Source organism: Anabrus simplex, chromosome 2 (assembly GCF_040414725.1).
Source record: "Anabrus simplex isolate iqAnaSimp1 chromosome 2, ASM4041472v1, whole genome shotgun sequence".
NCBI classification, from domain to species: Eukaryota; Metazoa; Arthropoda; class Insecta; order Orthoptera; family Tettigoniidae; genus Anabrus; species Anabrus simplex.
The window spans coordinates 262355065-262382069 of NC_090266.1; the positions used below are offsets into that span (position 1 = coordinate 262355065).

The 27005-nt window shown below is 39.7% G+C and overlaps 1 protein-coding gene across 4 annotated transcripts in view; it reads left to right on the top strand.

Moving 5' to 3' along the window:
* The window catches only part of LOC136862771 (uncharacterized), a 142939-nt gene extending 124779 nt beyond the window's left edge, over window positions 1-18160 (top strand). For all 4 annotated transcript variants that reach the window (XM_068226513.1, XM_067139014.2, XM_067139013.2 and 1 more), the window contains one exon: window positions 17859-18160. In XM_068226513.1, coding sequence (XP_068082614.1) covers window positions 17859-17977 — 119 coding nt within the window. In that variant the 3' untranslated portion in view covers window positions 17978-18160. The remainder of the gene's footprint in view (window positions 1-17858) is intronic.
* Window positions 18161-27005: the final 8845 nt, after the last annotated feature.

Below are 27005 nucleotides of genomic sequence, written 5' to 3' on the forward strand. Positions count from 1 at the left end.
ACTTTTCGTTGTGTTGCTGTGGATCTCAATGTCTCTCCGTCAGTTAGTCACCGCTTGTGAAATTGCTACAGTGTGACAGGCCAGTTCACAAGGAGGGCTGGACAAGGTCGTGGACACATGACAACCCCACAGGATGACCTATATCTGACCATCTGTGCGTTGCGACGTCGTTCAGCAACTGCCAGAGAACTGCAACAAGACCTCAGGAGGGTCACTGGAGTCGTGGTGTCTGACCAGACAGTAAGGAACAGGTTGAGAGAAGTGTCCTTACAACCCATACATCCTGTTCGAGTGCCCCGTTTAACACAGCAACATCGCGCAGCTCACCTTCTGTTTGCCCGTACCCACGTCAACTTGCAACTTCGCCAATGGAGACCTGTGATGTTCACAGACAAGTCCAGATTTCCCCTGACACAGCGTGATGGACGTCAACATGTATGGAGACGCCGTGGTGAGCTGTATATGCCAAATTTTGTCCAGGAGGGCGACCGATTCGGACAAGGTTCTGTGATGGTGTGGGGTGGCATCCGTATTGATGGCCATACTTATCTTGTCGTCGTTCGTGGTAATCTTACTGCTGCGGGGTACATCAAGCAAATACTGCTACAGTATATGTTGGTTGCTGCATATGGTGTTGGCCCTGAATTCGTACTCATGCACGACAATGCCAGTACTCATATAGAGCGCATCACCAGAGCTGTTTTGCGAGAACTGGACATTCAAGAGATGGAATGGCCAGCAGTGAGTCCCGACCTTAATCTAATCGAGCATGTGTGGGATAGGCTTGACAGAAATGTTCGTGGGTGTCCTGTTCCACCACAAACTCTCCAAGACCTCGAACAGGCTCTCGTTAAAGAATGGGACTTGATACCGCAACGTGACCTCCATCGATTTATATGGAGTATGCGAGGTAGGTGACAAGCTGTGACAAATGCTCGTGGAGGTCATACACCATACTGAAGCTCTCCAACTGTGATAAAAATCCACCCTGGAGGACTATTATCACTTTGTTTTTGCCCCTATTTGGACATTTCCGTTTATGTTCTGAAAATGAACATGAATCCATCGATGTTCTTTTGTATACTTCAACGGTAAAGAATAAAGGTTTGGATGGTAATATACCTGGGTGTGAGGTATCGCTTTATAGAGCATGGCATACATTCAAAACTGTGTTCCCCTAACTTTTTATAACTGTGTATTTCTGATGTTAATTTTGTGATAACTGTTTCTTCCAGTGTAAGATGTTCTTTGAAAAATTAGTTTGAAGTTTGAAAGCTTATAAAATGACACTATTTTCAGTAACTTTTAATCATTTTCTCTGTTTATATTTTGTATTATAATCCCTATCTACTTCATCTGCCATAGCAGTTTGTCCTAATGGTTTAATGGTTTGATTAAAGCAAAATAAGCACGCACACTGAGCTGGCCCAGCATCTGGTCTCTGAGACTTTTTCAATGGGCTGTTGATTGACTAATACTTTTCAGGGTAGCCCTATCAGTAAGACTGCCCCCTGTTCCAATTCCCGTTGTTTAAATATCATTAATAATATTTTATTGAATTTAGAATTTTCTTCTTCTTGGTGTTTTCCCAGTTGCCCAGGTTCAGCACTTGGCATGAATTTAGCCCTGTTTTACAACCAGATGCTTTCCTGAAAGCAACCCTTTGTTGAGGGATGTATTCACTATTGTTTTGCGGCCCTATTTTTTTGGTAAAATAAAATGTCCTAAAGCACTATTACAAAAGGTCCGAGAGTGGTGACTGTTTCACATAATTTACATAACAAACACATTTAACATTAACTGCATTACAAAAGCATAAGACCTTTACTTAAAGTGCATATGCACGACAGTGACGGCTCGTGGGGAATAAGTTTGGTGCAGCCCAACATGCGTGTGTGCTGTAAGCAGTACATTTTGAATAGGTGTGTTGGATAATCTAGCTAGGAGGAAATCTAGTATCGGAGTGATGCTTTGGGAAAATAATGACCTACAAATCATCCACTGTATCATTTTCATGCACTTACTTTAAAAAGCACAATATAACTACAAAATTAACTTTTAAAAAAGTAAATATTGCTCACATTCGGTAACTTCTATTGCTTGGTATGTTAAATCTATTCTTTGGCCCCTTTTTTGCTAGTGGCTTTACATCGCACCAACACAGATAGGTCTTATGGCGACGATAGGATAGAAAAGGCCTAGGAGTTGGAAGGAAGTGGCTGTGGCCTTAAGTAAGGTACAGCCCCAGCATTTGCCTGGTGTGAAAATGGGAAACAATGGGAAACCATCTTCAGGGCTGCAGACAGTGGTATTCGAACCCACTATCTTCCGGATGCAAGCTCACAGCCGCACGGCCCTAAACGCACGGCCAACTCGCCCGGTCCTTCGAAGCAGCAAACTAGTCAGTGATGTCATCATATATTGATTGATTGATTGATTGATTGATTGATTGATTGATTGATTGATTGATTGATTGATTGATTGATTGATTGATTGATTGATTGATTGATTGATTGATTGATTGATTGATTGATTGATTGACTTTAGCAGTGGTGAAGTTAGGGCTCATGGCCCTCTCTTACACTTAACCACATAATTAATGTACAGATAATACTCATATATAAAAGAAATGTACTATTCTATCATAAAATCAAAGATAAGCTAAAAATTACAGATTTGGGCAACATATAATAAAGAAAGAAAGCAAAGTTCAACAAATAAAATAGAATAAAATTAGGAGCGTAAAGATAAAGAGAGAGGGAGATACAAAGTCATAACAAAAAATTAAGATACAAACTGAAAAAATAAGCATTCATAAAGAGAACACAATAAGTAATAAAGGAAGTGGAAATATAAATATGGCCATAAAAGTGATCTATGTACATGAGTAAGAAGCTAAATATTATGTACATTACACTATAATAATAATAACCACAATCACACAACCTATCATACGTCATCATACACACGAAACAATTAGCGGTATTCAACAGGTAATCTCTACATGCAGTCTTAAATTTCGATATTGAGTTAAGAGTTCCTGACAGCACCTGGGAGTGAATTCCAAAGTTGTGACCCAGCCATCTATATGTCCCCATATGCCTCCAAAATCTGGTTTTGCTCCGACTTTTGCTCAGTATCTCGGGGGTGACCAGTTCACACCCTCTCGCGAACGTCTAACTAATTGTACTAGGCTGAGATTTCGGTGAACATATACTTCCACTGACAGACATGAATAAGGTTGGAGCTATGCTAAAATAATGGCAACATTTGGTAAATTTACTCAATTTATTCAAAAGAAAATCAAAGCAATTAATCGTCGAATATTTGCTCACTTAGCCCAAGGATTTGCTTATTTCTCGTCACTAAGTGCCTATCCTCGATGAGTCCCTATCCACCTCGCACAGATGTTTTAGGAGAACACTACAATTTAACCTAATCTACAATACTGTACATCCTGAGTGAATCATTATCGTATCAACTACACATGCAACATCAAATAAACATGGATTTTAACCCTCGCGTGGATTTCATTTACCACACAATTATTCACAAAGCAATGAATCACAACACAAATTAAAACAAATCAACACACACACAGACTGTTAAGAATATAATGTCACTCCGTTATCGCGAACACACACTCTCATGTACACTCTCATTCAACATTAAGCAGATCTCCATTCATGCCGATAAAAACTGATAATCATGGCAGAAACGAAACAAACCTACTTCAATCTAACGTTCTTGCAGTTACTTCCTGGTCTAAAATGCTCAGTTATGGAAATCGATAATTCATACTCGTGAGTAGCGCGGTGCTAATGTTATCATCACATGGGCCTCTGCAAATCTGACACTCCTTGGGATCCGTATAAATACCTTCACGGTCCAGCTGGCATAAAACATCAGCTGACAGCGATTGCCAGCATCGCACATCTCCCGGAACGGGAATTCAAATACGTTCACTTCGCAGGGCACTCGCCTGCACATACACCTGGAGAACGACGCTCCATAATAACACACATTTGGTCCCAAGGCTTGTCAACATTCTCATACCATCTTACCTCAATGGCCTCTCTGAAAATCCCTATCTTATTATTTTAATTATCAAATGCACACTCTCAATAGCATTGCCTAACTGCAGATGTCGTTGATTTAACTAACACACAAAATTCTATGTATTTTTCAGTCATCATGCTAACTTCAACCATGCTCAACACTCACAATGATACTAATTTCCATCTCATATCAACTGCATATGGTAATCCTTGAAATAACCTGCCTTTATCAACTGCACAATCGTTACATTTCCTATCCATGATTAATAAACTAACTAAATTATTATAGCCATGTTACAATGCATTATTAACAAATTTCTGTAAACAACACACAATAATCACTTCTATATCTGAGTAGACTCTTTTATACTAACACAAATTCACTCATGCGTACTACCCTATATGCATGCATTACAATCAACATTCTCTACGGCTTGACGTTATATTCCGTCCCATGTATGTCTCTGCTTTTATCCCTTGACTCCCATAACATTTAAATATTTACTTCCCTGTATTTACATGTATAATTTATCTCAAGTGGTCCCCATGCATTTGAATTAAACCACCCGTCATAACACAAGATGAAATGAAACGAAACCACTCGCTTTATCTTTCTTTACAAATTCCTATCATTTACTGTACCGTACACTACGGTTTTCAAATCTTTATAATAACAAAATCCTATTGTCTAATATTTACAAAATAAAACGTTCCCTCTAAAACATCTACGCGAGTTTTTACATGCTAAAAATTTGTTCTACTCATCCTTCGGCTGTCATCTCTCCTCCAGCGTAGGGTATCATTCCCTACTGCTTCCACTCCATCATGATGCCATCGCTGGGTCCCATTGGATCAACTGCTCCTTGGATGCTGGGCTGGATCATGACGTCTCCTGTTCTGGATACGACACTGCTACTGCTGCTATCCCTCGCTGATTTGACCGAACTCGTACTGGTTGCACGAATAGCCTAGTAACCTCGTGACAGTCTGTAACGTCACTCGGACTCGTTTATTATTTAACCTTTGACTTACGGAGTTATTAATCATTAAGAATGGCTATCGTGATCTATTTTATCTTAGTGGATTGTGTTTCCACCACTATTTCCTACTGTCTTTCTAATGTTTACCTTCGCTAGCGAACACCGTTCGCGGATGTGTTTGCAGATGTGTTCGCGGATGCCCGCCAGAAACTCCCGCACTTCAGTTTCGTTTCTGTAAAGCGATGGTCTTCGATACTCGGACGCACACGTAATATGCCTCACTCATGTCAATCCTACTGATATATATCCTCTACACCTGTTTACAGCTTCTAATACCTTATGACTACACTGTGTCCCTTTTGAATTATCTGTACACGAGCTGCGCGTATACTCTAATATTGTTTTCATATTTAACTGATTCCCGAATGACATTCTCCGTACAGCATAAAATAATTCTACGTTTGCTTCTGAAATTAAGTTTGAGAATTAGTTCAAAACTTGATTAAGGCTGAGTCAGTAACTGTCTTCGGCTGTCACAACACACGCATGAAGTAACACTGCCGCTCTTAAGACATGAGATTGACAATCAGAATTTCTCAGAATACTAACAGAACGTTTCCACTGATACGAACTGAATCTCTCTGCCAATACGAACTGAAAGTCTCTTCTCATACGAACATGAATGAATTACTCTCCCGAATACCCAGGCTCTGGTTTTTTTTTTTTTTTTAACTCTCTCAGCCGCCATTTTCGTAAATTCCCCTCTATCTGGCTTCTATGCGTTCTCCAATCACATCCACACTCGTTCTCTTGATCCCATCTTATTGGTTGATTACTCTGGCGATGGTATTCCCTTCCTTCTCAAGCTCAACTTTCCACATTCGTTCCACTTGTACCATATATTTTCCATCCCCGTTGCTGATTTACCACCTCCATTCCATCTTGGGTTGTGGTGTCAAATAGCTTAATTTTCCTCATAGTGCAGTTTTAAATCTTTATCCGGCCCGTCTTAAATTTCTTAAAGTAACCCTTCCTGATACAACACTCCTTTCAAGAACTCCCTCTTTTCTTTGGATTTCTAAAACATTGTCTTCTCTGCTCGAGTGAACCCCGTATTTCCATTGTATCGACGTTTTCTAAAGAAGTCTTGCACTGACCCTAAAGTTGCCAATGACTGACAAAGCTTCAGCTTTCTACTGTTGACCCTCACTAGCCTGGCCCTTCTAAGTCATTGGGTCTCATTACTCTCAATTACAGCACGTATCTTTTACAATTAATCTCATCCCATTCCTCAATATCTATAAATTTATCTTTTCATGAGCGCGCCAGCATGGGCTCATCTACTGCGTAATTTGTTTTTAAAATACCATGACATGAAATAGAATGGTATTTTAAACAATATCATCCTCCTCTTCACCATTTCTCTCCAGTGATTGTTTCTTCTCTCTTAAGAATTCCTTTGCCAACAACAGATCGCGACGTTCTTGCCTCAGCCGTGCATTCTCCCTCAGCTCTAACACTATTAATTCCTTCCTCCTTTTCAGTAACAATTTCCATTCTTCATAATCTCCTTGTGTGTTGAGTAGCTCTTCTTTATCTTGGGTGATATTTTGTAGGGCTCTTTGTTTCGTATCTTCCATAGCGATGTTCTTCCCTTCACGAATACTATTCGTCAGCCTGTTGATCACGCAGATTTCACCTTCTTCCTCCGTTTCATCTGTCTCCTCAGGTCTTTCGTCTTCCTTCTGCTTAATAACTTCTTTCACTTCTGAGAAACGCCTTTCCGCGACGGTATACGGACGTCTTTGGTACGTTCTCCAGTCATTTATGTTTAATGTGTACTTATAATTCTTGACCTTCCCTGGTTTGGATTCAAATACCGTCTGATTGTTCAATATAATAGAGCATCACTTTTCCTTTCCGTTAAGATCACACTTGGCGGCCATTACCTTTTCGTCCACTACTGTTAAGAATGGAGTCTCTGGTTTCCTGTCTAGATTAGCAATAAATCCTTCACTTTCACTCAATGCAACTATTCTTTCAGCCTTCCATTCCAGCCGGTCCTCCCCGTCTGTCTGGCTCTCAGACACAAGTTGTAAACACGTCATCTCGGGCTGTCTCGTTCATCCTTGCGCCCCATTCATGGCCATTGCTACTTCTGTACTGTCCTTTCTCAGTTTTATTTGGTTTGTATGCATATCTATTGTCACGTTAAACTCTCGCATAAAATCTGCACCCAATATGCACTCATAACTGATGCCAGGCATAATTATAAATGTATGACTGAAAGTAGCCTCGCCTATGTATATTTCCAAGAAAGCCTGCTCCTTACATGTCACAACCTTATCAAGCATTATTCCTATTGACTTTAACGCTGGAGATAGATGATTGGCACTTTACATTGAGTCTTTAATTTGCTTATTAATCCTTGTGATACCAGGCTGATAGACGCGCCAGTATCAATTAAACCATATACATCATTTCCGTTCATTTGGGCACAAATTACAGGTAATTCCCGACTTATTATCTTTCTTTCATTTGTACAATAATTTACTAAGTCCTCTGGCGTCACTATCCACGACTCTATCTGCGCAACAATCCAGCTGTCTTCTCCCCATGACATCTGCCGTTCACAGCCTATGTCCATCCGTATCTCTCCCTCTCTCTCTTTTTTTTTTTTTTTTTTTTTTTTTTAAGTGGCTGAGGTTCGAATCCCCTTGCATTCGGATTTAGCTTCCTTTCTCGAGTTTGCCATCTCTCCCTCTGTCTTTCTAGACTCTCGGCCCCTTCTTCATTTCCGTCATTATTCGACCTGCAAATTGCGCCTTTCCACTCCTCATTTTCCCACTGTTTTCTTTCCAATTCGTCGAGATATCTCTCCGACTCTTGGTATCTTTCCTCCATGTTCTCGCGGTAATTCTGCGGCTCATATTCTTCTCGTCTCTCTCGGTGCTGCGTTCTACTTGTCGGGTATCTCTGGGTTTGATATGAATATCTTCTATCCGTTTGCCTTCTTTCATTTCTCCCACGGTCTTGATATTTTCCGTGCGCTTGACCCCCGTGTCCTTCCCATCTTCTCTGCGGTCTTTCGTATATTGTTCGGCTGTGGTATATTGGCTGATATCGAGGCCTCCAGTTTCTCCTTTCCTCCCGATACGTATTAGTACCTTGTTCGCGCGCCTCAGGCTTCTTATCCTGTTCCCCCGCCTCGATCGTGTTTACTTGGTGTTTTGGGTGTCTCGCTACTCTCTGCGGCAAATGGCTCGTAGTCTGGTCCAATTGCCTTGGAATATTTTCTGCCTCGACTAACGATCGGATATTAACGCCCACCATTATCCACTGGACTTCCACGGGTAACTGCTTTTCTATAGCACTTATGAGCTCCTCCTCTGACGGTGCGTTGTCTAACTCCTTTAGTCTCTGTAGGTGAGCCACGAAAAAATCAGCGTATCGGCTTGGCAAGTTTGTGGGGTTCTTGCGCGAGTATAATTCTAAGCGCAGAGACTGTTGCGTTGCTGTGCTCCAGTAACGCTTCACAAAAGCTGTCTTAAACTCGTCATAATTTTCGAAACTATAGCGAAAGGCGTTAAACCATTGGCTCGCTCCTCCTTCTAACAATTCCTCCACCGTTTTGAGTCTCCGTTCTACAGGAATTTGATTTTCAAGCATGTAATCTTCAACTTCACGTATGAAAGATTTTGGCGTTCATGAGTCGTTTCCTGTGAACTTCCGTGGCCTATCATCGCTTGTCCGGATAATATTTACTATTGGCGTCGACATTGGCGCGCTCCATCCTGGGTTTATACCTTCTCCATTACTGTGTATACTGCTATGGTGGTTAGCGTCTCGTCAGTAATTATTCCTGTCTTGCATGTGTCATTTCTAGGCTCGGGTGCTAGGAAACAGGTCTGATGTGTTTGTGGCTTGGAGTACATAGTCGACCATTTGTCCCCTACTCTTAATTGACTGATTTCCCTTTGCATGTTCAGAATCATGTTAGTTGGCGTCCCTAAATCTCTCTTTACTTCTTGAACGTGTGTCCCCTGGACTTCGACTCGGTTCTCCACTTTCTGGTACTGGTCTACCTAATTCGATACCTCCTCTGCCAACTCCCAAACGTTCTTATTTATTTCTTCATTTCCAGAGTGTATCTTATCTATTAACTCCTTATGAAGGATGTCTATTTCTCTTCATACTTCAGATGTCTATTTCTCTTCATACTTCAGTCTTCCTACCTTTACCTCCTCCATGATGATTTCGCAGATTTCTATTCTATTTTTTTTTTGTCTGACCTTGTCCTGTTTTATCAGTTCGGCGTGTATATCAGTCTTTATTTTCTCCCTCTGTTCGGTGTTTTCACTCTTTGTAAATTCCAACTGTACATGACTAACACGCTCCGTCATCTCATTCATTATTGCTGTGCGTGAATCCTGTACCTCTTTCTTAAGATTGTCAACCTTATCCTTCACTGAATTTAACTCGACACGCAAAGTTCCTATACTATCGCTCATTTTCTTAACCTCAGCTCGTGTTTCACTTCCTTTTATGCGCATTTCGTCGTGACATTTATCGATCTGTTCTTTTAATTCTGCGACCTGCTCACTCACTTCATTTGTGCCTTCGTCACGTACACTCATTACTTTGTCTGTTTGCAACTTCATCTGGTCCTGAAATTGTCCCATCAACTCCCTGATCTCTTCCAATGTTGCCATTTTATTTAATAAAAATAACGGGATTTACCTTACGCTTTCGGTTCGATGGCCTCCTCGATTATATTATTTAAGTGATCAAATACGACTCATGTTTGTGCACCTTCCTGTTCAGCTTATTTAAATTTTGCAATATAATGTCAAACAACCTTTCAACGCTAGGTCCTGCAAAACTGACAGCTATTCCACTAATTTACGTAAGTTCCTCCTGTTGCCATTTCATCCTATCATCTGAATTATTCTCGCAAACACTGTGTGTCATAACTATCCCGAGCACCAACCAATTAGTTGCCATACCCCAAATTTCCTTACTATGCCGCTTGTGGAAATCGAACATGTGTTCTTACCTAATGAGGTATCTTCCACATATACCAACCTTCCGATCAGGTATACCAAATATTATTCTAACTTCTCGGCGATTGCTACCATATCCCGATATCCATGATACATTAAACTGTTCTAATTTCCTCTAACTATCCATAAAATTTAACATCTCCATCCTGAGTCACTCCACATAATCTCAAGAATTGTCTTTTTGACATCATCGCCTGTCAGCCTAACTCGTGTCTACTCGTACTCCTATCTGCTTACTTTGATGTGCCACTTCGCTATTTATCATGGATATTCTAATATTCACACATCGGGGGCCGTCCCTAATTTAACACCAACAGCTAATATGGCTCTCCGTAATTTTGACATGCCACACACTGATCATACAACTGTCTGAGCTACTCAGCCCAGCAAAACATTTTTTAACAACATGAACTGTTTTATAACTGTGTTTACATATTACAGATTGAGTCATCTTGACTCTTAAACATAAATCATTGTTTTTTAGTGTTATTAAGAATATCATGTGTTTATTGTTACTATATTTTTTGGCTGAAGATGTCTCGCAAAGAAGAGACGAAGCATGCCCCTTTTAAAATAAAATAGAAAGGAATAGCATTGTACAGTATTGTAAAGGTGAAGTCACTCGGTTATTAAGACCTTCTATTTTGTTGAGGCTGACAGTACAGATTAATTATGAATTTTTATTTCTTATAGGATTCCACCAAGACTTGCAAAAAAATATACGGCACTCTGATATGTAGCTAATACTTTGCTTTACCACTAGATTTAATCGGTGTGCCAAACAATGTACAAATAATGCTTGAGAGGTATCTTCCTTGACCTTAGTTTGAAGACCATTTAGATGACCTGCCATGATACTGGCACGTCATAATACTGGCAATCAGTTTAGTTTTGTAAGAAAATTCATTCAAAACATTCTGCAGCAAGTTGAACAAAGTAATCGCCTTACAGTCTGAACTAACGTCGTAAAACCAAGAAAGCGTTAATAAACCAAAGTATCACCGAACACTGTGATTTCTTTGTGATATCAGTTGTATCGTCGACCTGAACTGAAAAGAAAGATGTTTCTAAAATTCCTTCTTTCACAGCATCCCTAATGAAGGTATAGATGCAGTCTATTAACTCACATTGTATAGTTTTCAGTTCTCTGCTAAAAACCTTCTTTATTGAAGCATAACACTGTTGCATTTCTGATGAGCTGCTGCAAACTAGAAGTTTCAACATTTCTTTGAAATTCCCTCTATTGAAGGAGGAGTCACTCTCATCATGACCTCTAAATGCCATTTCCTGCTTAGGAATAAGTAAAACTGCATCGATTGGTAATCACATGAAAAGTCTGTTAAGTCTCACACTCGTTAAATTTTGTGATGTAAAGACGAGCATTTTCTCGTAAAGCGTCAGCAATTTGATTCTAATTCTCTTTAAGTTCTTTAAATCCCATTGGCATGTTTATTTGTTCCTAGGAACCTTCCTGCTTTTGGAAAGACCTAGTAGCACAGGACATTTTCAAATTCTGAGTGATTCCAGGCTCCATTTCACTCCAACAGTAAGACAAGCCCAACAAGAGAGTTTCTGCAAATAGTGACTACTGCATAACCACGAATTACTGAAAATTACCTGAAAATTTCATGTGTGCATCTTTCTGGAGGCAGAACCAGTCATTTTCTGACAGGTCAGAACTGGTTGGGGATGATTGCTTGATAATATTTCTTTTTTTATCCTTCTGCTTCCATTTGGAAAACAGCGTTTCTCTTAAATTACGTACTTAATTCATGGAGGGTTCCATATTTGAACACCTTGAAGGTAACACTATTCTTTCACACTAAAAGAAAAGATTTAAATGCTGTATGTAAGTACAGCGTTGCATGCTACATATTTACATCCCTAATGAATTTCAAACTCACTTCCTCTCCAAACATTCGCCAGTAATAATGCTACGCATCACACAATAACTATAAAAATGCCAAGAGCTCACCATTTTAACTGTGCTACTATATGCTCTTTAAAAGCGCTTATTTTATTTACAGTTCACTCACAAATAATACGCCACACAGCCGCAATTCACATTATAACGATGGACATTTATTTTCACTATAAAAGAATACTCCGTACACAAGTTCAGATTTATAACAAGCTTCTAGTTACAGCTTTTGTAACAATAGCCACAACTCTCGCAACGAAATACACTAGGAAATTTGTCTTTGTTTGATCGTCTTTTCAATTACAGGTACTGTACCGATAACGGTACTGTAGTATAATAATTACAATAAATAAGTATTGATAAGGTGGAAGTCCTTTCCTATTTATAATTGTGTAGTTTGTCAATACGGGTATGAAGATTATAGATTGCGATGATCGTCTTTTAGCGTGAGATTGAGATACTAACATGGGCAGCAACGCTATAGGGGACTGCATGTGTTCAGCCTGAACAGGTAGATTGGGCTACATGAAATGAAATGAAATGAAATGAAATGAAATGGCGTATGGCTTTTAGTGCCGGGAGTGTCAGAGGACAAGTTTGGCTCGCCAGGTGCAGGTCATTCGATTTGACGCCCGTAGGCGACCTGTGTGTCATGATGAGGTTGAAATGATGATGAAGACAACACATACACCCAGTCCCCGTGCCAGCGAAATTAGCCAGTGATGATTAAAATTTTTCGACCCTCCTAGGAATCGAACCTGGGACCCGTGTGACCAAAGGCCAGCACGCTAACCATTTAGCCATGGAGCTGGACACCAGGTTACATATATGGGTGTGATTGGATAATATTGTCCCAGCTTGTGCCATGCAGCCAAAATTCCACTGCCTCGGTGGGCTGCACCAAGCAAAATACAGCCGTATACGTACTTCTGTCGGCCTGGCTTGTTGTCATGGCAACCATTGTGTTACAAGTCACAAGTCAGCCCACACTGCTGTGAGTGTTGAGAGGGCTGCACTCAGACCGCAAAACGCACTCGTAAACGAAACTTAGCTTGCTTAGTTAACTATGAGCCCTATGCTGGTCGAGTTATCACAACATATAAGTCTCACTCTTAGGTTTTTTTTAACCAAATATATTTTAAAGAGAAAATACAGGGATGCAGAAAATGATAGCCAATTGTTTTGAGAAATGTTAGTGCAGCTGGGCTGTACCTGATGCACTTGAAAAGCTGCTACTGACACACGAGTGTCTCAGCATGTTAAAGATGAAGATTTGCTCGGTGCACTGTCATATTCTAATATGCTGAGACCCCCTCCTCTCATTGTTAGCATCTGTTATGGAAAAACACACTGCCTACCTGCAGTGATCTGCCCAAGTACTAAGTAGTTCTAACAAACCCTTCACAACCTTATCTACTACACCCCCTGTGGGTGGGGGACGCAGATGAATACACCCACGGTATCCCCTGCCTGTTGTAAAAGGCTGCTAAAGGGGGCCCCAAGGGCTCACAACTTGAGTGCGTGGATTGGCGACCACGGAGCCCCTAGCTGAGTCCTGGCATTGCTTCCACTTACTTGTGCCAGGCTCCTCACTTTCATCTATCCTGTCCAACCTCCCTTGGTCAACTCTTGTTCTTTTCCAACCCCGACGGTATTAGAGCATTTGAGACCTAGGGAGTCCCTAATTTTCACGCCCTTCATGACCCTTGCCTTTCTTCGTCCGTTACTTCATTTTTCGAAGTGACGGATCCCTTTTTTTTTTTCTTTTTTCTCTCTTCCTACCCCCTGTGGGTGGAGGATGCAGACGAAGAATACACCTACGGTATCCCCTGCCTGTCGTGAGAGGCGACTAAAAGGGGCGACCAAGGGATGATTGTATCAGAACCATGAAACTACTTTTGATTAGTACCATCACATGGGTCGCCTTTACTTGCGAGTAGTACCACTATATTAGGTACACAATAGGTTTGTGATTAGTAGCAGCAGAGAGTGGTTCACTGTGGGTTTCTAGTACCCATGATTAGTACCATTGTGAGAAACACCACAGGTCTGGGCGTTGCCTGTGATTAGTACCCACTATAGGAGGAATACCAGCACCCATGATTAGTACACCTAGGTGAGGAACACCATAGGTTTGCATTACCTATACGACGTCCAATACTTGTGATTAGTACCATTATATGTGGAACATCGTGAGTCTGCACTACTTTTGATTAGTACCCCAACATGACAAATACCGTGGTTCTACTTTATTAGCGACAAGTACCATTATGAGGGGCCGTTGACCTGGATTTTGGACCCCTTCAGACAACAAGCATTCTCGATTCAGGATCGTGCTTTAGAAGTGGTCCCTTGGTCAATAATACTATTTTTTATGATAGTTTTTGGGTCGGATCCACTGATTGTTTTAGATTCATATCCATCCATTCATTCTTCATGACATTTTTTATTTTGGTCAGTGGATGATTTTGAACTTTTAATTTGTAATTTCATTTCGTACCATTAGGGGCCAGTGACCTAGATGTTAGGCCCCTTTAAACAACAAGCATCATCATCATCATCAACTTATCTAGTACATCACCTTGTTTTGCATTTCCTGCACCTTCCTTCACTTGCATTTGAAGTGTTGAATATTCTTGAAGGAAGCCCTGCTTTGATATTCCTTCTAACAGAGGAATTTGTTGCACATTACACATGATGTCTTCATTTATTGAGCAAGTCGTTTATATTTTGAAGGTAAAAGAGTTGGAAATTATGTGAAACGGTTCTCGTGCCAGGGTCTTCAACAACTTTTTTTTTACTGATTTGATTTTCTTTTCTTTCTTCGCTCTCTGGTCACCTTGGAGTTGCTCAAATTCAGAAGTACTCTTGTCACCTAGAATCAGCTTTTCATCTAAATGTAATTCTCAAACTAAAGCATTAATTCATGAGACAAGTTTGCGAGCAGTTGGATAATAACGTCCCTCAAGGAAAGCAATGAGAGAGGCAGTTTGGATGTGAAGTTCTTTTACTAATGTAGCTTCAAATAGGATTAATTGCCTTCTTCTCATCCCTTGATACTATGGGAATATCTTACAGCACTGTTGGAGTCATCCATCTGTGAGAAGTACTTCATGAGGTTCAGAAAATAATCAAAAATATATTCTGTTGCTTTGATCCATGAACCATGTTGGACAATACGATTATTGGAAAAGAACGTATGTCGAAACAAGTTTTATAATAGGTGGGAACATGGAAAGGAAATGTTTGTGCCCTTACATTGGTAATTTGAATATGTGCATGTCAGAGTTAAAATTGATGTTTTTTTTTTCATGAGTAATTATTTTGTTTTCCTGATTATGAACTTTTTTTTTGTGTGCTACAGTGGAGTTGTTTCATTGATTGAATGTACTGTATTTTGCTATGACCTGTTGTATGTATGTTTCCTTTTTAAATATCAGATGTTTCACTGCCTTCTTAACTTTCAAAATTATGTTCCGGTAGTCATGGGCATAGACAAATTGGCCCAAAGTAAATTATGTAATACTGACGTTATGTTGGTATCATTCGTTTTAAATTTCTATCTTTGCTACATAATGGTCATTAGCATTGTAGAATGGTTATATTTAAAATACTACATTCTTAATTTAGTAGTGTGTGTGATAAACATCTTCCTAATATTCTGTTCAATAGAGTGCTTCTCTGTTACGGTAATTGTTGTAGGGGTAAATCCTTTTTTACTAATGATTGTACATCCCATCAACTTAACTAAGGTACAGCCCCAGCATTTGACAGGTGTGAAAATTGAAAACCACAGAAAGACTTCTTCAGGGCTGCTGACAGTATTATTCAAGCATATCATCTTCCATATTTAAGTATTGGAAAGGAAAAAAAAGTGTTTAATCAAGATGTATAGAGACATGAACATTAAAAGGAACACACAATAGAATAAATACAATGACAGGTCAGTCTGGGAAGGGGACCAATAGAAAGAGGGGACACGCCGGGCTGAGTGGCTCAAACGGTTAAGGCACTGGCCTTCTGACCCCAACTTGGCAGGTTCGATCCTGGCTCAGTCCGGTGGTATTTGAAGGTGCTCAAATACGTCAGCCTCGTGTTGGTAGATTTACTGGCACGTAAAAGAACTCCTGCTGGACTAAATTCCGGCACCTCGGCGTCTCCAAAAACCGTAAAAGAGTAGTTAGTGGGGCGTAAAACAAATAACATTATTATTATTGTTATTATTAGAAAGAGGGGACAAAGGAAAATATGAAAACACAAAAGGACAAGTACCATCTCCACATCTTCAAATAGATAGGCTCTCCCCTCATAAATCCCAGTTCATCTACATCTCTTCTCAGCCCCAGACCAGCTTGTTTCTGCTTCCCAGCTTCATCAGTATGGTTGGCATCAACACTCATTGAGGGGTCATATTGACTGATCTTCAGCCTTGATGCAGAAATTGTAGGATAACAAGAAAGCCAGATAAATCCAGGAAAAGAGAAGAAATATAAGATAAAGATGGTAAAAGATTAGAAATGCAGGACAATCGATTCATGTTTGACAATACTATTATTGGAAAAGAACGCATGTCGAAACAAGTTTTATAAGAGGTGGGAACATGAAAATGAACACATGTTTTACCACTTGTATTCATCTTTATCGTATGTTTCTTCCCTTTTCTGGTATTATATGACTTTCTTCTTATCCTACATTACCGAGTGAGTTGGCCATGCGGTTAGGGGTGCACAGCTGTGAGCTTGCATTTGGGTGATAATAGGTTTGAACCCCATTGTCGGCAGCCCTGAAAATGGTTTTCCATGGTTTCCAATATTCACACCAGGCAAATGCTGGGGCTGTAACTTAAGGCCTCGACCGCTTCCTTCCCACTCCTAGCACTTTCTTATCCCATTGTCGCCATAAGACCTATCTGTGTCGCTGAATGTAAAAACCAGTTGTAAAAAAATATAAAGAATCTTATCCTACACTTCTATGTCAAGACTGAAGTTCTGTCGAGATGGCCCATCAGTGAGTTTGGATACCTGCCCTCCTGATGAATCTGGGAAGCAGAAATGAGCTCTTCGGGGCTGAGAAGGGATGTACAGTATATACATGAACTGGGATTGATCCGGGGAGAGCCCGTTTATTTGAAGACAGCAGTGGATGAAGATGTGAAGATCCTTTCGGGTCTCTCTCTCTCTCTCATATAAATTCTTGTCTCTTCTTTCTATTGCTCCCTCTTGCCACACTGACCTGTCATTGTGTTTATCGTATCGTGTGTCATTTTCATGTTCCTGTCTCTATACAACTTGATCTGCGAATTCAATTTCACTGTTACACGACCTGTACTGCATTGCCAGCTCGCTTGGTTGATGGTACCTTAATGATCTCTTGTGAAAGACCTGCCCTAGTCATTTAATAGTATTTTGGTTTTATATTGCTGGAACCACATGACATGGTGGTATTATGCAGTACATTACTGGATTTTTCCAAGAGATTCCTTGTGTGTAGATGATGTGGACAGAAGCAGAAGCTTCTTGAAAATGATATATGGTAGTGAAATATATACTTACTGGTATTTCATAAATTGGGATATTTCTTCAGTTGGATATTATCATCACAGATTGGTACCATTTTGGAGGATGAGACTGAAAAAATTGTTTATTTGTACTTTCTATAGGTGTGCAAAGTTTGAAGTAAGGAGAGTGCAGAATAAGGAAATCAAGTGGAAATCTTCTCTTGACTTTCTTACTTGGTCTTGAGACAGAATTCTCATTTCCTTAATTTTGACATCAGTCCACCTAAAATATTCCACTATCATACGTGTTTCACTCTTTGAAATTTTTTAAATTTTCAGGTCAACAATGGGCAAAGACGCTCGGAATTGAAAATGCAAAAGTCATCAGATTTTCTGGGTTTCAGAAACAAGGTGAATACAAAATTTCAAAACCGGAAGTTGATTCCAGTGAATCGTAGACAAATCATAGCTCAGAATGAGAAGTGTTGCAGTCATTTAGAAGTTGTCATGAATTAATTGTGTGACATTTTCTATCTTATATGCCTTTTTTTTTTTTTTGCTACATATAAGTCTTTGTATATAATGTAAATATGAATTGAACATAATGTTGTCATACTAATAAAATTTTAATATTGATTATACTTTATTGATTCATTATATTAATCAGTGAAAAACCCTCATTCACTGATTCTTTCTAATTGTGCTTTTTTTCAAATAGATAAGCCATCTAAAATATGTCCTGCTCTTTTTTATTATTTTTTTATTTTGGTAAAGCTTGGTGCATTTTATCAATATTCGGTGGGAAACCTATTGAACTTCAGTATAATGATTAACACCTTGACGCTGACCTTCATACATCGTATAGACCTCCTTTTCTTCACTTGTTACCGACCTCCATGCGTGGTATAGACCTCTCTAGGCCTAACTTAAATGAAAGTGGTATATCTGTGAAAGTGAAGATCTCTGCCTTCTTTGTATGTATGAATCAGCCCAAATCAGTGTTTCTTTCTGAATGATAAGTGATATGAAGAGAGCATAGAAATGCACAAGCCGAGGAAAGCAAACAAGATTTACAGGCATTAGAAAAGAGCACATGAAGTCAACTTTGAAAACCGTATACCATCTCCATTTTCTGTAACTCCTGAGTATAATTTAATCAGTGTAATCTCCATTAATAGGCGAGTTATTCAGATCTCTTTATATATGTGGATATGAGTAGTTTAAACTGGTTATGTGGAGTAGACAGTGTTTTTTCAGCAAATGTTCAAATTAACAAGATTGTGATCATGCTCAGAGGAATCCTTGCATATTGTGTAAACTGTCCCATATAAAAGATAATGCTCACTATTTTGATTATATAGTTAATGCAGTAATTGCATCACATTTCATGCATAATCCATATTAAATTGCATATTTACTCAGAATCATAGGAACTTCTTAAATGCTCTGAAATCCCTTCAGAAACTGTCAACAACTCTCTAGGTTGACTAATTCTTTACTGACAAATTAGTTTTCTCATTCTCTCCACCTTATTTCTGTTTCACAGTCATTCATCCGTGATGTTTCTCATGTCTCTTCTTTATTCTTTTTACAATGCCAACAGATGCACTCTTAAAATACTTTCATTCCTCTTCAGCATTCCCAGTTTCCATCTGTGATATTAGTTTTACAGTTACTTCTGAGAGTCTTCATATACCTGCTTATCTTTAAATTTCCACGCTCCTGACTTCTTTGTCGTCTTTCTTGTAATTGTACTTCCACATATACCATCATTGCTCTGTGTGGTCTATTCAACAGTATCTTCCTCATCCATAAATTCTGTATTATTAGCCTTTTCCATCCACAAAGAATTCAAGTTAAGATTTTAGTTCTTCTGTTACTTGTATTCAACTGATTTCCCTGACAAAAACTAGTATATTCCCTCCTTAGTTATTACAGGCAAACCCATAGTGTTCCAACATAGTTTCTTCTTTTCTGTCTCTTCTCATTTGTGCATGTATATCTCCTTTTGTCATTACTTCATTCTCTTGTATGTATTTCTCCACTGTTTTTTTAGAAATTACTCTAGGTTTCCTTTTATCCTATTTGTGATGCATTTGTTTGAAACATACACCACCAGACTGAGTGGCTCAGACAATTGATGGGGCTGCCTTCTGACCCTAACTTGACAGGTTCAACCTTGGCTCAGACTTGTGGTATTTAAAGGTGCTCAAATACATCAGCCTCATATTGATATGTTTACTAGCACATAAAAGACTCCTGCAGGACTACATTCCGGTACCTCGGCGTCTCTGAAAACCATAAAAGTAGTTAGTGGGACGTAAAGCCAATAACATTGAAACATACACCTTGTATCTTTCATAATTATCTTCCCTTTACATGCTATATCGCTTCCATAAATACTATTTTATCATCATCGTACATATCCCAATTTTGTCTCTAGTTATCTGCTGTAAAGCTAATTTCTTCTCCTCTCTTTCCTTTCACTTGTTCTCACTTAGCTCAACGATGATTATGCCCTTGTTTTTCATTAAATTCAGCCAGTTCTTTGGTATGTGTTTGTATATCCAGTTTCGTGATACAGGTCTGGGATAAGGTAAGATGAAGTTACGTGGCATATTTCCTGGTGCCAATCTCAGTTGATGAGCTAATGTAGATGAAATGAATGATGGTGAGTGAAATTGGGTAAGGAGGTGAAAAGAATCTGTTGTGGCCTTTGAATAGGAACTGTCTCAACATTTGCCTGCCGGGCTGAGTGGCTCAGACGGTTAAGGCGCTGGCCTTCTAACCCCAACTTGGCAGGTTCGATCCTGGCTCAGTCCGGTGGTATTTGAAGGTGCTCAAATACGACAGCCCCGTGTCGGTAGATTTACTGGCACGTAAAAGAACTCCTGCGGGACTAAATTCTGGCACCTCGGCGTCTCCGAAGACCTTAAAAAGTAGTTAGTGGGACGTAAAGCAAATAACATTATTATTATTAAACATTTGCCTGGAAGTGAAAATAGAAGCCACAGAAAACCATTCAGCCAGTGATGGGGTTCGAACCCACTTGTCTCCCATATGCAGAGCTTGGCTTCATAGCTGTAGCATTTTAACAAGCATGGCCACTCTGCTTGGTCAGTTTTTGTATAACACTAAAACTTTATTTCTGCATTTTTCAGGGACCTTGGCAGCAAAATAAACGTGTAAGTGGAAAAAGTGCTAAGTGAAAGCCGGCACAATACTAAAGAAGAAATTTGTAAATGACAGAAATAATAAGATAAATATATTCACACTATATACTATATTCAAAAGGGTCTCCATAGTTTTTTTTTAACTATTCATATTGACCTGTATTTTTCTTTGACTGATTGCTGCAAAAATTGTTCCCTTAAATAGTGACGAGTCACTCCTTGTGTGGAGTCTTCAACATATTCCTCAGTCACGTCCTGCTAAATATCATGAATTATCTCAGAGATAGTTATTGCTTCGATAGCTGCAACTTTCGTCAGCATTAGCTTACGGTAATCTTAGTGTCCACGAATCTACTACACTGGCGTAGCATGGGGAGAGCTGATACTCCCACGTGGCATATCCCAGTTGAGAGATAGGGGGGTCCTAACCGGCTTGCCGGCAGACTTGAGGGAAATAAAATACCTCGCAGAACAAGCACACAACCTCCTGTGGGTGGGGGATGCAGATGAAGAATACACCCGCAGTATCCCTTGCCTGTCGTAATAGGCGACTAAAAGGGGCAATCAAGGGATGATCAATTTCGAACCTTGATACTACTTGTAATTAGTACCACCACGCAGGGAACACCATGGGTCGCTTTTACTTGCGCATAGTACCACTATGTTAGGTACACAATAGGTTTGTGATTAGTAATGACAGTGTGTGCTCAGGATGCATTTTACTGCATGATGCATGATACTACTTGTAATTAGTACCACCACGAAGGGAACACCATGGGTCGCTTTTACTTGCGCTTAGTACCACTATGTTGGGTACACAATAGGTTTGTGATTAGTAATGACAGTGTGTGCTCAGGGTGCATTTTACAGTACGTGTGATTCGTACCACTATATGAGCAACACCGTGGTTCTGCCTTGCGTATGATTAGTACCCACTATGTGAGGAACACCACGGGATAGTGCAAGTCCCTTGCGGTTAGTCCATTTATGTGAAGAACACCATATGTTTGCATTGCCTGTACATTGCGACACACTGTGCGAAACACCATAGGTCTGTGTTACATGTGCGCATTACATTACCTGTGAGTAGTACCATAATGTGTGGAATGCCGCAAGTCTACGCTAATTTGATTAGTACTGCAACATGACAAATACCATGGTTCTACTTTCCTAGTGATAAGTACCATTATGAGGGGCTGATGACCTAGATTTTGGACCCATTTTGACTACAAGCATCATCGATTCAGTATTGTGCTTTAGAAGCAGTCCCTTGGTCAGTAATACTATTGTTTACCGCTAGTTTCTGGGAACGTGGGGCAATCTTAGAGTGATCCACTTTCCTCCATTGTTCGTTGTCATCGAAATCCAACTTTACGATAGCAGTTGTGGATTGTAAATTCTGAAACTTGTTGCAGGGAAGCTTGCCTATAATCAGGAAGTAAAGGCTTGTAGCTTTTTGCATTTAATTTTATTTAATTAAAGTAATACATAACTCTGCCACAGTTGGTCCCTAGGCCATGTTTGGAATGGAGGAGAGCATATGGCTGGCACTTGAAGCCATAGACTATTCCTCAAATTAGGAAGTATATGCAATTAGAAGGCAGAGAAGCAGCCAATTGGCAAGCCTCAGTGCCATAAGCGAGTAGCCCTCCCACCAGGATAAGAATCAGTAGGCCTGTATCTTGTTATTCTGAAACTAACCCCACTAAATGTGAAAATAGAGTACGGATTAATAAGTCAACAAACTGGCGAGGACTGTAGTCAACAATTTTGAGCATATGGAATGTTAGAGGTATAACATACATTTCCATTATAAACTGTTAAGCATTTCAGCATTCAGTCTGCAAGCCTCTGTTAGAGGTATAAATGGGAAAGGCATTGAACTGATGAAAGAAATGCAGAAAACCATTGTACATTATCTCCCTGTGACAGAAACAAAGAAAAAGGGCCAAGGTTGTGAGTACTTGGAGTATAGCTTCCTCTTCTTTTATTGTGGTGTACCACCATGGTATTTTATTGTGGTGAACTGGAGCAGTCTCATCTGATTTATAAATGTCCACCGGCAAATATTCTTTTACCAAGCATGTTGGCCATGCATTTAGGATTGCACAGCTGTAAGCTTGCATTCAGGAGATACTGGGTTCAAACCCCACTATCGGCAGCTCTGAAGACGGTTTCCCATTTTCACTCCAGGGAAATGCTGTCGCTGTAACTTAAGGCCACTTACTTCTTACTTCCTATCCTATTGTCACCATGAGACCTATCTTGTTCCCTATCTACTTTTCCGAAAGTATATTTCCGAATTATTTTTTCCTGCTCCCTTCCTCCGAATGTCCAATTTTCTGAAAGTATCATTCTTCCCAATTATCCATGCTCATTCTTGTGCATTGATGAATTGTTACATGTTATGTTATTGTTCTGTTACGATTTTCTGTGCTATTGACATAGATCCCAGTGTTATTAGTTCTGAAAGAAGAGGTTTGAAGCTATGTATTACATAACTGTTCCATTTATTACCAGATCTGGTAATCAAGATAAAATTTACTGGGAGTGGAAGAGAATAAGGACAAAAGAATGTTCAGCAAGAGTTATTACACTCGGCTGAGGGTAGTAAAAGGTGATGTAGAATCGCTTCATACTCGTCCTCCAAACAGGGAAGATGCCGCAACAGAGGAAGTAAGAGCTAGTGTCAAACGTAGAGCCCTAGATCACCCATAATTGCACCCAGCTCGGATTTTGTGCACTGAATTAAATCGTGTTCCCTCTGAAGTTTTAGTGTTATTTACCAGAACGAGATAGAAAACAATTCGCAGAGAGATGATGCGTGATCAGCCAGCAACCCCCACCTGTCTTGAAGAACCTGGAAAAATGCCTGAAAGGTAGAGAAAAACTATGCAAAGCGAATGATTTTTGTTTTCGAGTCCTATCATGAACAAGACGGTGAAAATAGTGTGCTAATGTTTTGGACAAAATAAAATCTGCATATATTAATTAAAAGCTCAGAGTGATTCATTACAAAACTTGTACAAAAGTGTTCTGGAAGGAATTTTTAATTCAGCACGCAACTTACCGGTATCTATAAACGCGACACAATCAGTTTGGGTAATTTGTAATTTGGAAGCCTGTATAATTAATAGTGTGAAGATGGTTTAACCACTTGGCACAGTCGGTATTTAAACAAATACAGAGTGAAGTATTACAGAGTATAATAATCCAGAGAACCGGCAGCTTAAGCTTCAAACTCATATGATTGGTGCCTGATGAAGATGTGGTTGACAGTTTCGAGCTACTGAGGGATGAGGCCTGTGATGAATTATTACCGATAACTGATTATTTCAATTTTGAATTATATTTCAGGCCGTAGAGCACAACGAAGAAGACACATAGTTCCTCCTCACTACCCTGTTAACCTATGGAATCATTATAGTGCCACAGCTCACAATCAGCATAGAACAAATAATCTTGCTGAAGGTTTTCATAATCGTCTGCAACTTGTGTTAGAGAAAAATCATTCTAACTTCTATTCAGCTCTGACAGAACTACAAAAGGAGCAGGCGGGCTCTGAATGTATTATTGGGGGATTCACAATGGTTCAAGCAGTAAAAGCACTACCCAAGAATAAATGGTATACAGCACAAAAACACATCCAGTCCATTGCCTTGAATGATCAACTTAAAGAGAACGGAATTGACAAATGGAGTACGTGTAATAGGATACAACTTATCTGTGTAAATTATTCGGATTAAAATTTTATACAAGTTATTGACATTAAATCTGTTCGCAATGCAACCAGTATTATTAAATGATTTATTTTCATAATTAATACAATTTGGAAAAATTTGATAATCGAAAATTAGCAATAGGATAACATACTTTCGGAAAAATGTACGGAATCGACCTATCTGTGTCGGTGCCATATAAAGCAAATTGAAAATTAACAGAACTTTCAAGGCAGGTGATAGTCTCCAGATGCCATGAAGAGACAACTTCCTGTGGGGCATTGTTAATGTCACCATTTAGAATCTTGTGGAAAATGAAACCTATGAAGCCAACCAATACTCCCCATAACTTCCAGAAACCCAAGCGAACGTGCGAAGGATCGCGCATACTTACACAACAGGGGGGGCATTGATAGGAATATTTGTGGCCCGCATTTTAACAAACAACAATGTATAAACAGCTTCGTCCATATCGCAGATGTTTTTCATTTATTTAAAAAAATGTATAACAAGAAACCTTGAATTACTCTCTCAGACTCGAAAGATGCTTACAGACACTTGAAGTGCGCATGCGCTCTGATTTGAGTGTAGTGGTGTGTGATTTGCTATTTCAACATTGGTTGTTGTTCCCCCCCCTCCTGTTATTTCCCCTTTGCTTCTCAAGCATAGTCTTGGTGGCTGTTTGTATCCAGCGTTTGAGTCTCATTATTTATTTGTCGCTCTATCTGAGCATTTACTTTGGGGTTCCTTTCGAACCCGGCGCTGCTGGGCTGCGAGCATCGGAGCGTAAGTCATGAGTGAAGGTTGCATGTGTATATTGAGTGAAAGGTTAATGCTTGTGGCAGCGAATGGGTGTGTAATTGGGTAAGGGTTGTGTTTCTGTGTGTGCTGTGCTGTGTGGATGTGCCGGGTTCGTAGCCCAGGGGCCTATGGGCTACTTGAAGGTCGTTCCATTTTCATAATTTGTATTAGTTTAATGTTACATTCTGATAATACTTGTATTTCTTTTATATTACCTTTTGGTAATAGATTTTCTGTTTGCTGTTGATGAATGTACAAGGCCAATAGAAGTTTATTGATTTATTATTGAAAGGGTGCTTCAGTTATGATATTGCAAATACTTGGTACCTTTGAATAAATGATGGATGAATGTATGGATGGAAAACTCCCTAACCACGGTCCACCTCGCTTTCCCTGTGGGTATTTTCCTTTCTCCTCAGCCCTAATGCTACCACCTTCTCATCCACCTCCTTGTAGTCTGCTGTCCTCATCTTCTTTCGCTGTCGGCCAAGTTATTCCCACCAATATTCTGTTCTACCTTACTTTTTTTTTCCTCTCTATTTTATAAAAGTAGATAGTGTTAAAGGGCTAATGCCATACCTTTTCGTCTTCTCTCCTTTTTGCCTCCTTTCTTCACTTCCAGAAGTACACTGCTGTGCAAAACTTAAGGACGAAAGTAACTTTCGCATGTTTTGTCACTGCCAAGTAACATAGCCCGATAAAACTTGAACCATACAAAGGAAGAACTGCTACAGTATGGTATGATAGGCAACTGAAAGGAATATGCTATGCAATGAACAGAAATGACACTTATATACAGAGGCAATAAATTACACGTAAGTCACTGCGACTCATGGTGGTCCCCTGGACATCACAAAAGAAGGGACATGGTTCTTAAAATGGTGTGTGATCACCACGGACAGCAATGCATCCTCTGCAATGTGTTCCCATGCTGGTCACAAGATTGTTAAGGAGTTCTTGTGGTAGGGCATTCCATTCCTCCACCAGCATGGTTTATAACTGCTAATGCTGTAAAATTCAAAACTTTATTTTAATAATAATAATAATAATAATAATAATAATGGTGAAGCATCTGTATAGGCTAAGTGGTAACCTAATGAGGATGAAATGAATGGCGAAGTCGTCATATACACCCAGTCCCCAAGCCAGAGGAATTAAGAGTACGAGTGGGTTGATTCTGAGAATTGAACCACGGCTGTCGACCAAAGGCAAGTATTCTGTCCATTTAGCCACAAAGCCAGACATTATTTACTAAACCTTAGGATACCATCTCCACTGATCAGGTGCTGATTATTGACAGTAGCTGAGTCCAGGGCAGTAGCTTGTGAAACAGCCTTGACAACACAGCAGGCTACTCCATTAGCTATTGGCTGCAGCTCATAACACTTAAGGCTTAATGTTCACTAAACCAACTATCGAAAGGAATAACCTAAGTCTAGTGGTAGGCCACGTCTTGATCCCAGCATACGCCATTGTAGCCATTAATAGATTTGTATGGCAAATTAGCCAGTCAACTTTTTATCATTCTTAAAAAGCCAGCAGGTAATTTTCCAAAGACCCTAGGGGCAGGTGTTATTGAATTTGATAATGATCTTGGTAATGTATATTCAGTAGCTAGCAGCATTGGTAAAATACAAGTGAACTGTGGTGTTCCTTCCTTCTTAACTGCATTTGGCCTTCATGTGGAACCAAGGATCATCTTCTTGTCAATTCATGGAGTGGCCATAGAAATATTTTCTTGTTACAAGAAACAGCACCTGTGGGTTGTACAACAGATATTGCACTAATTCCAT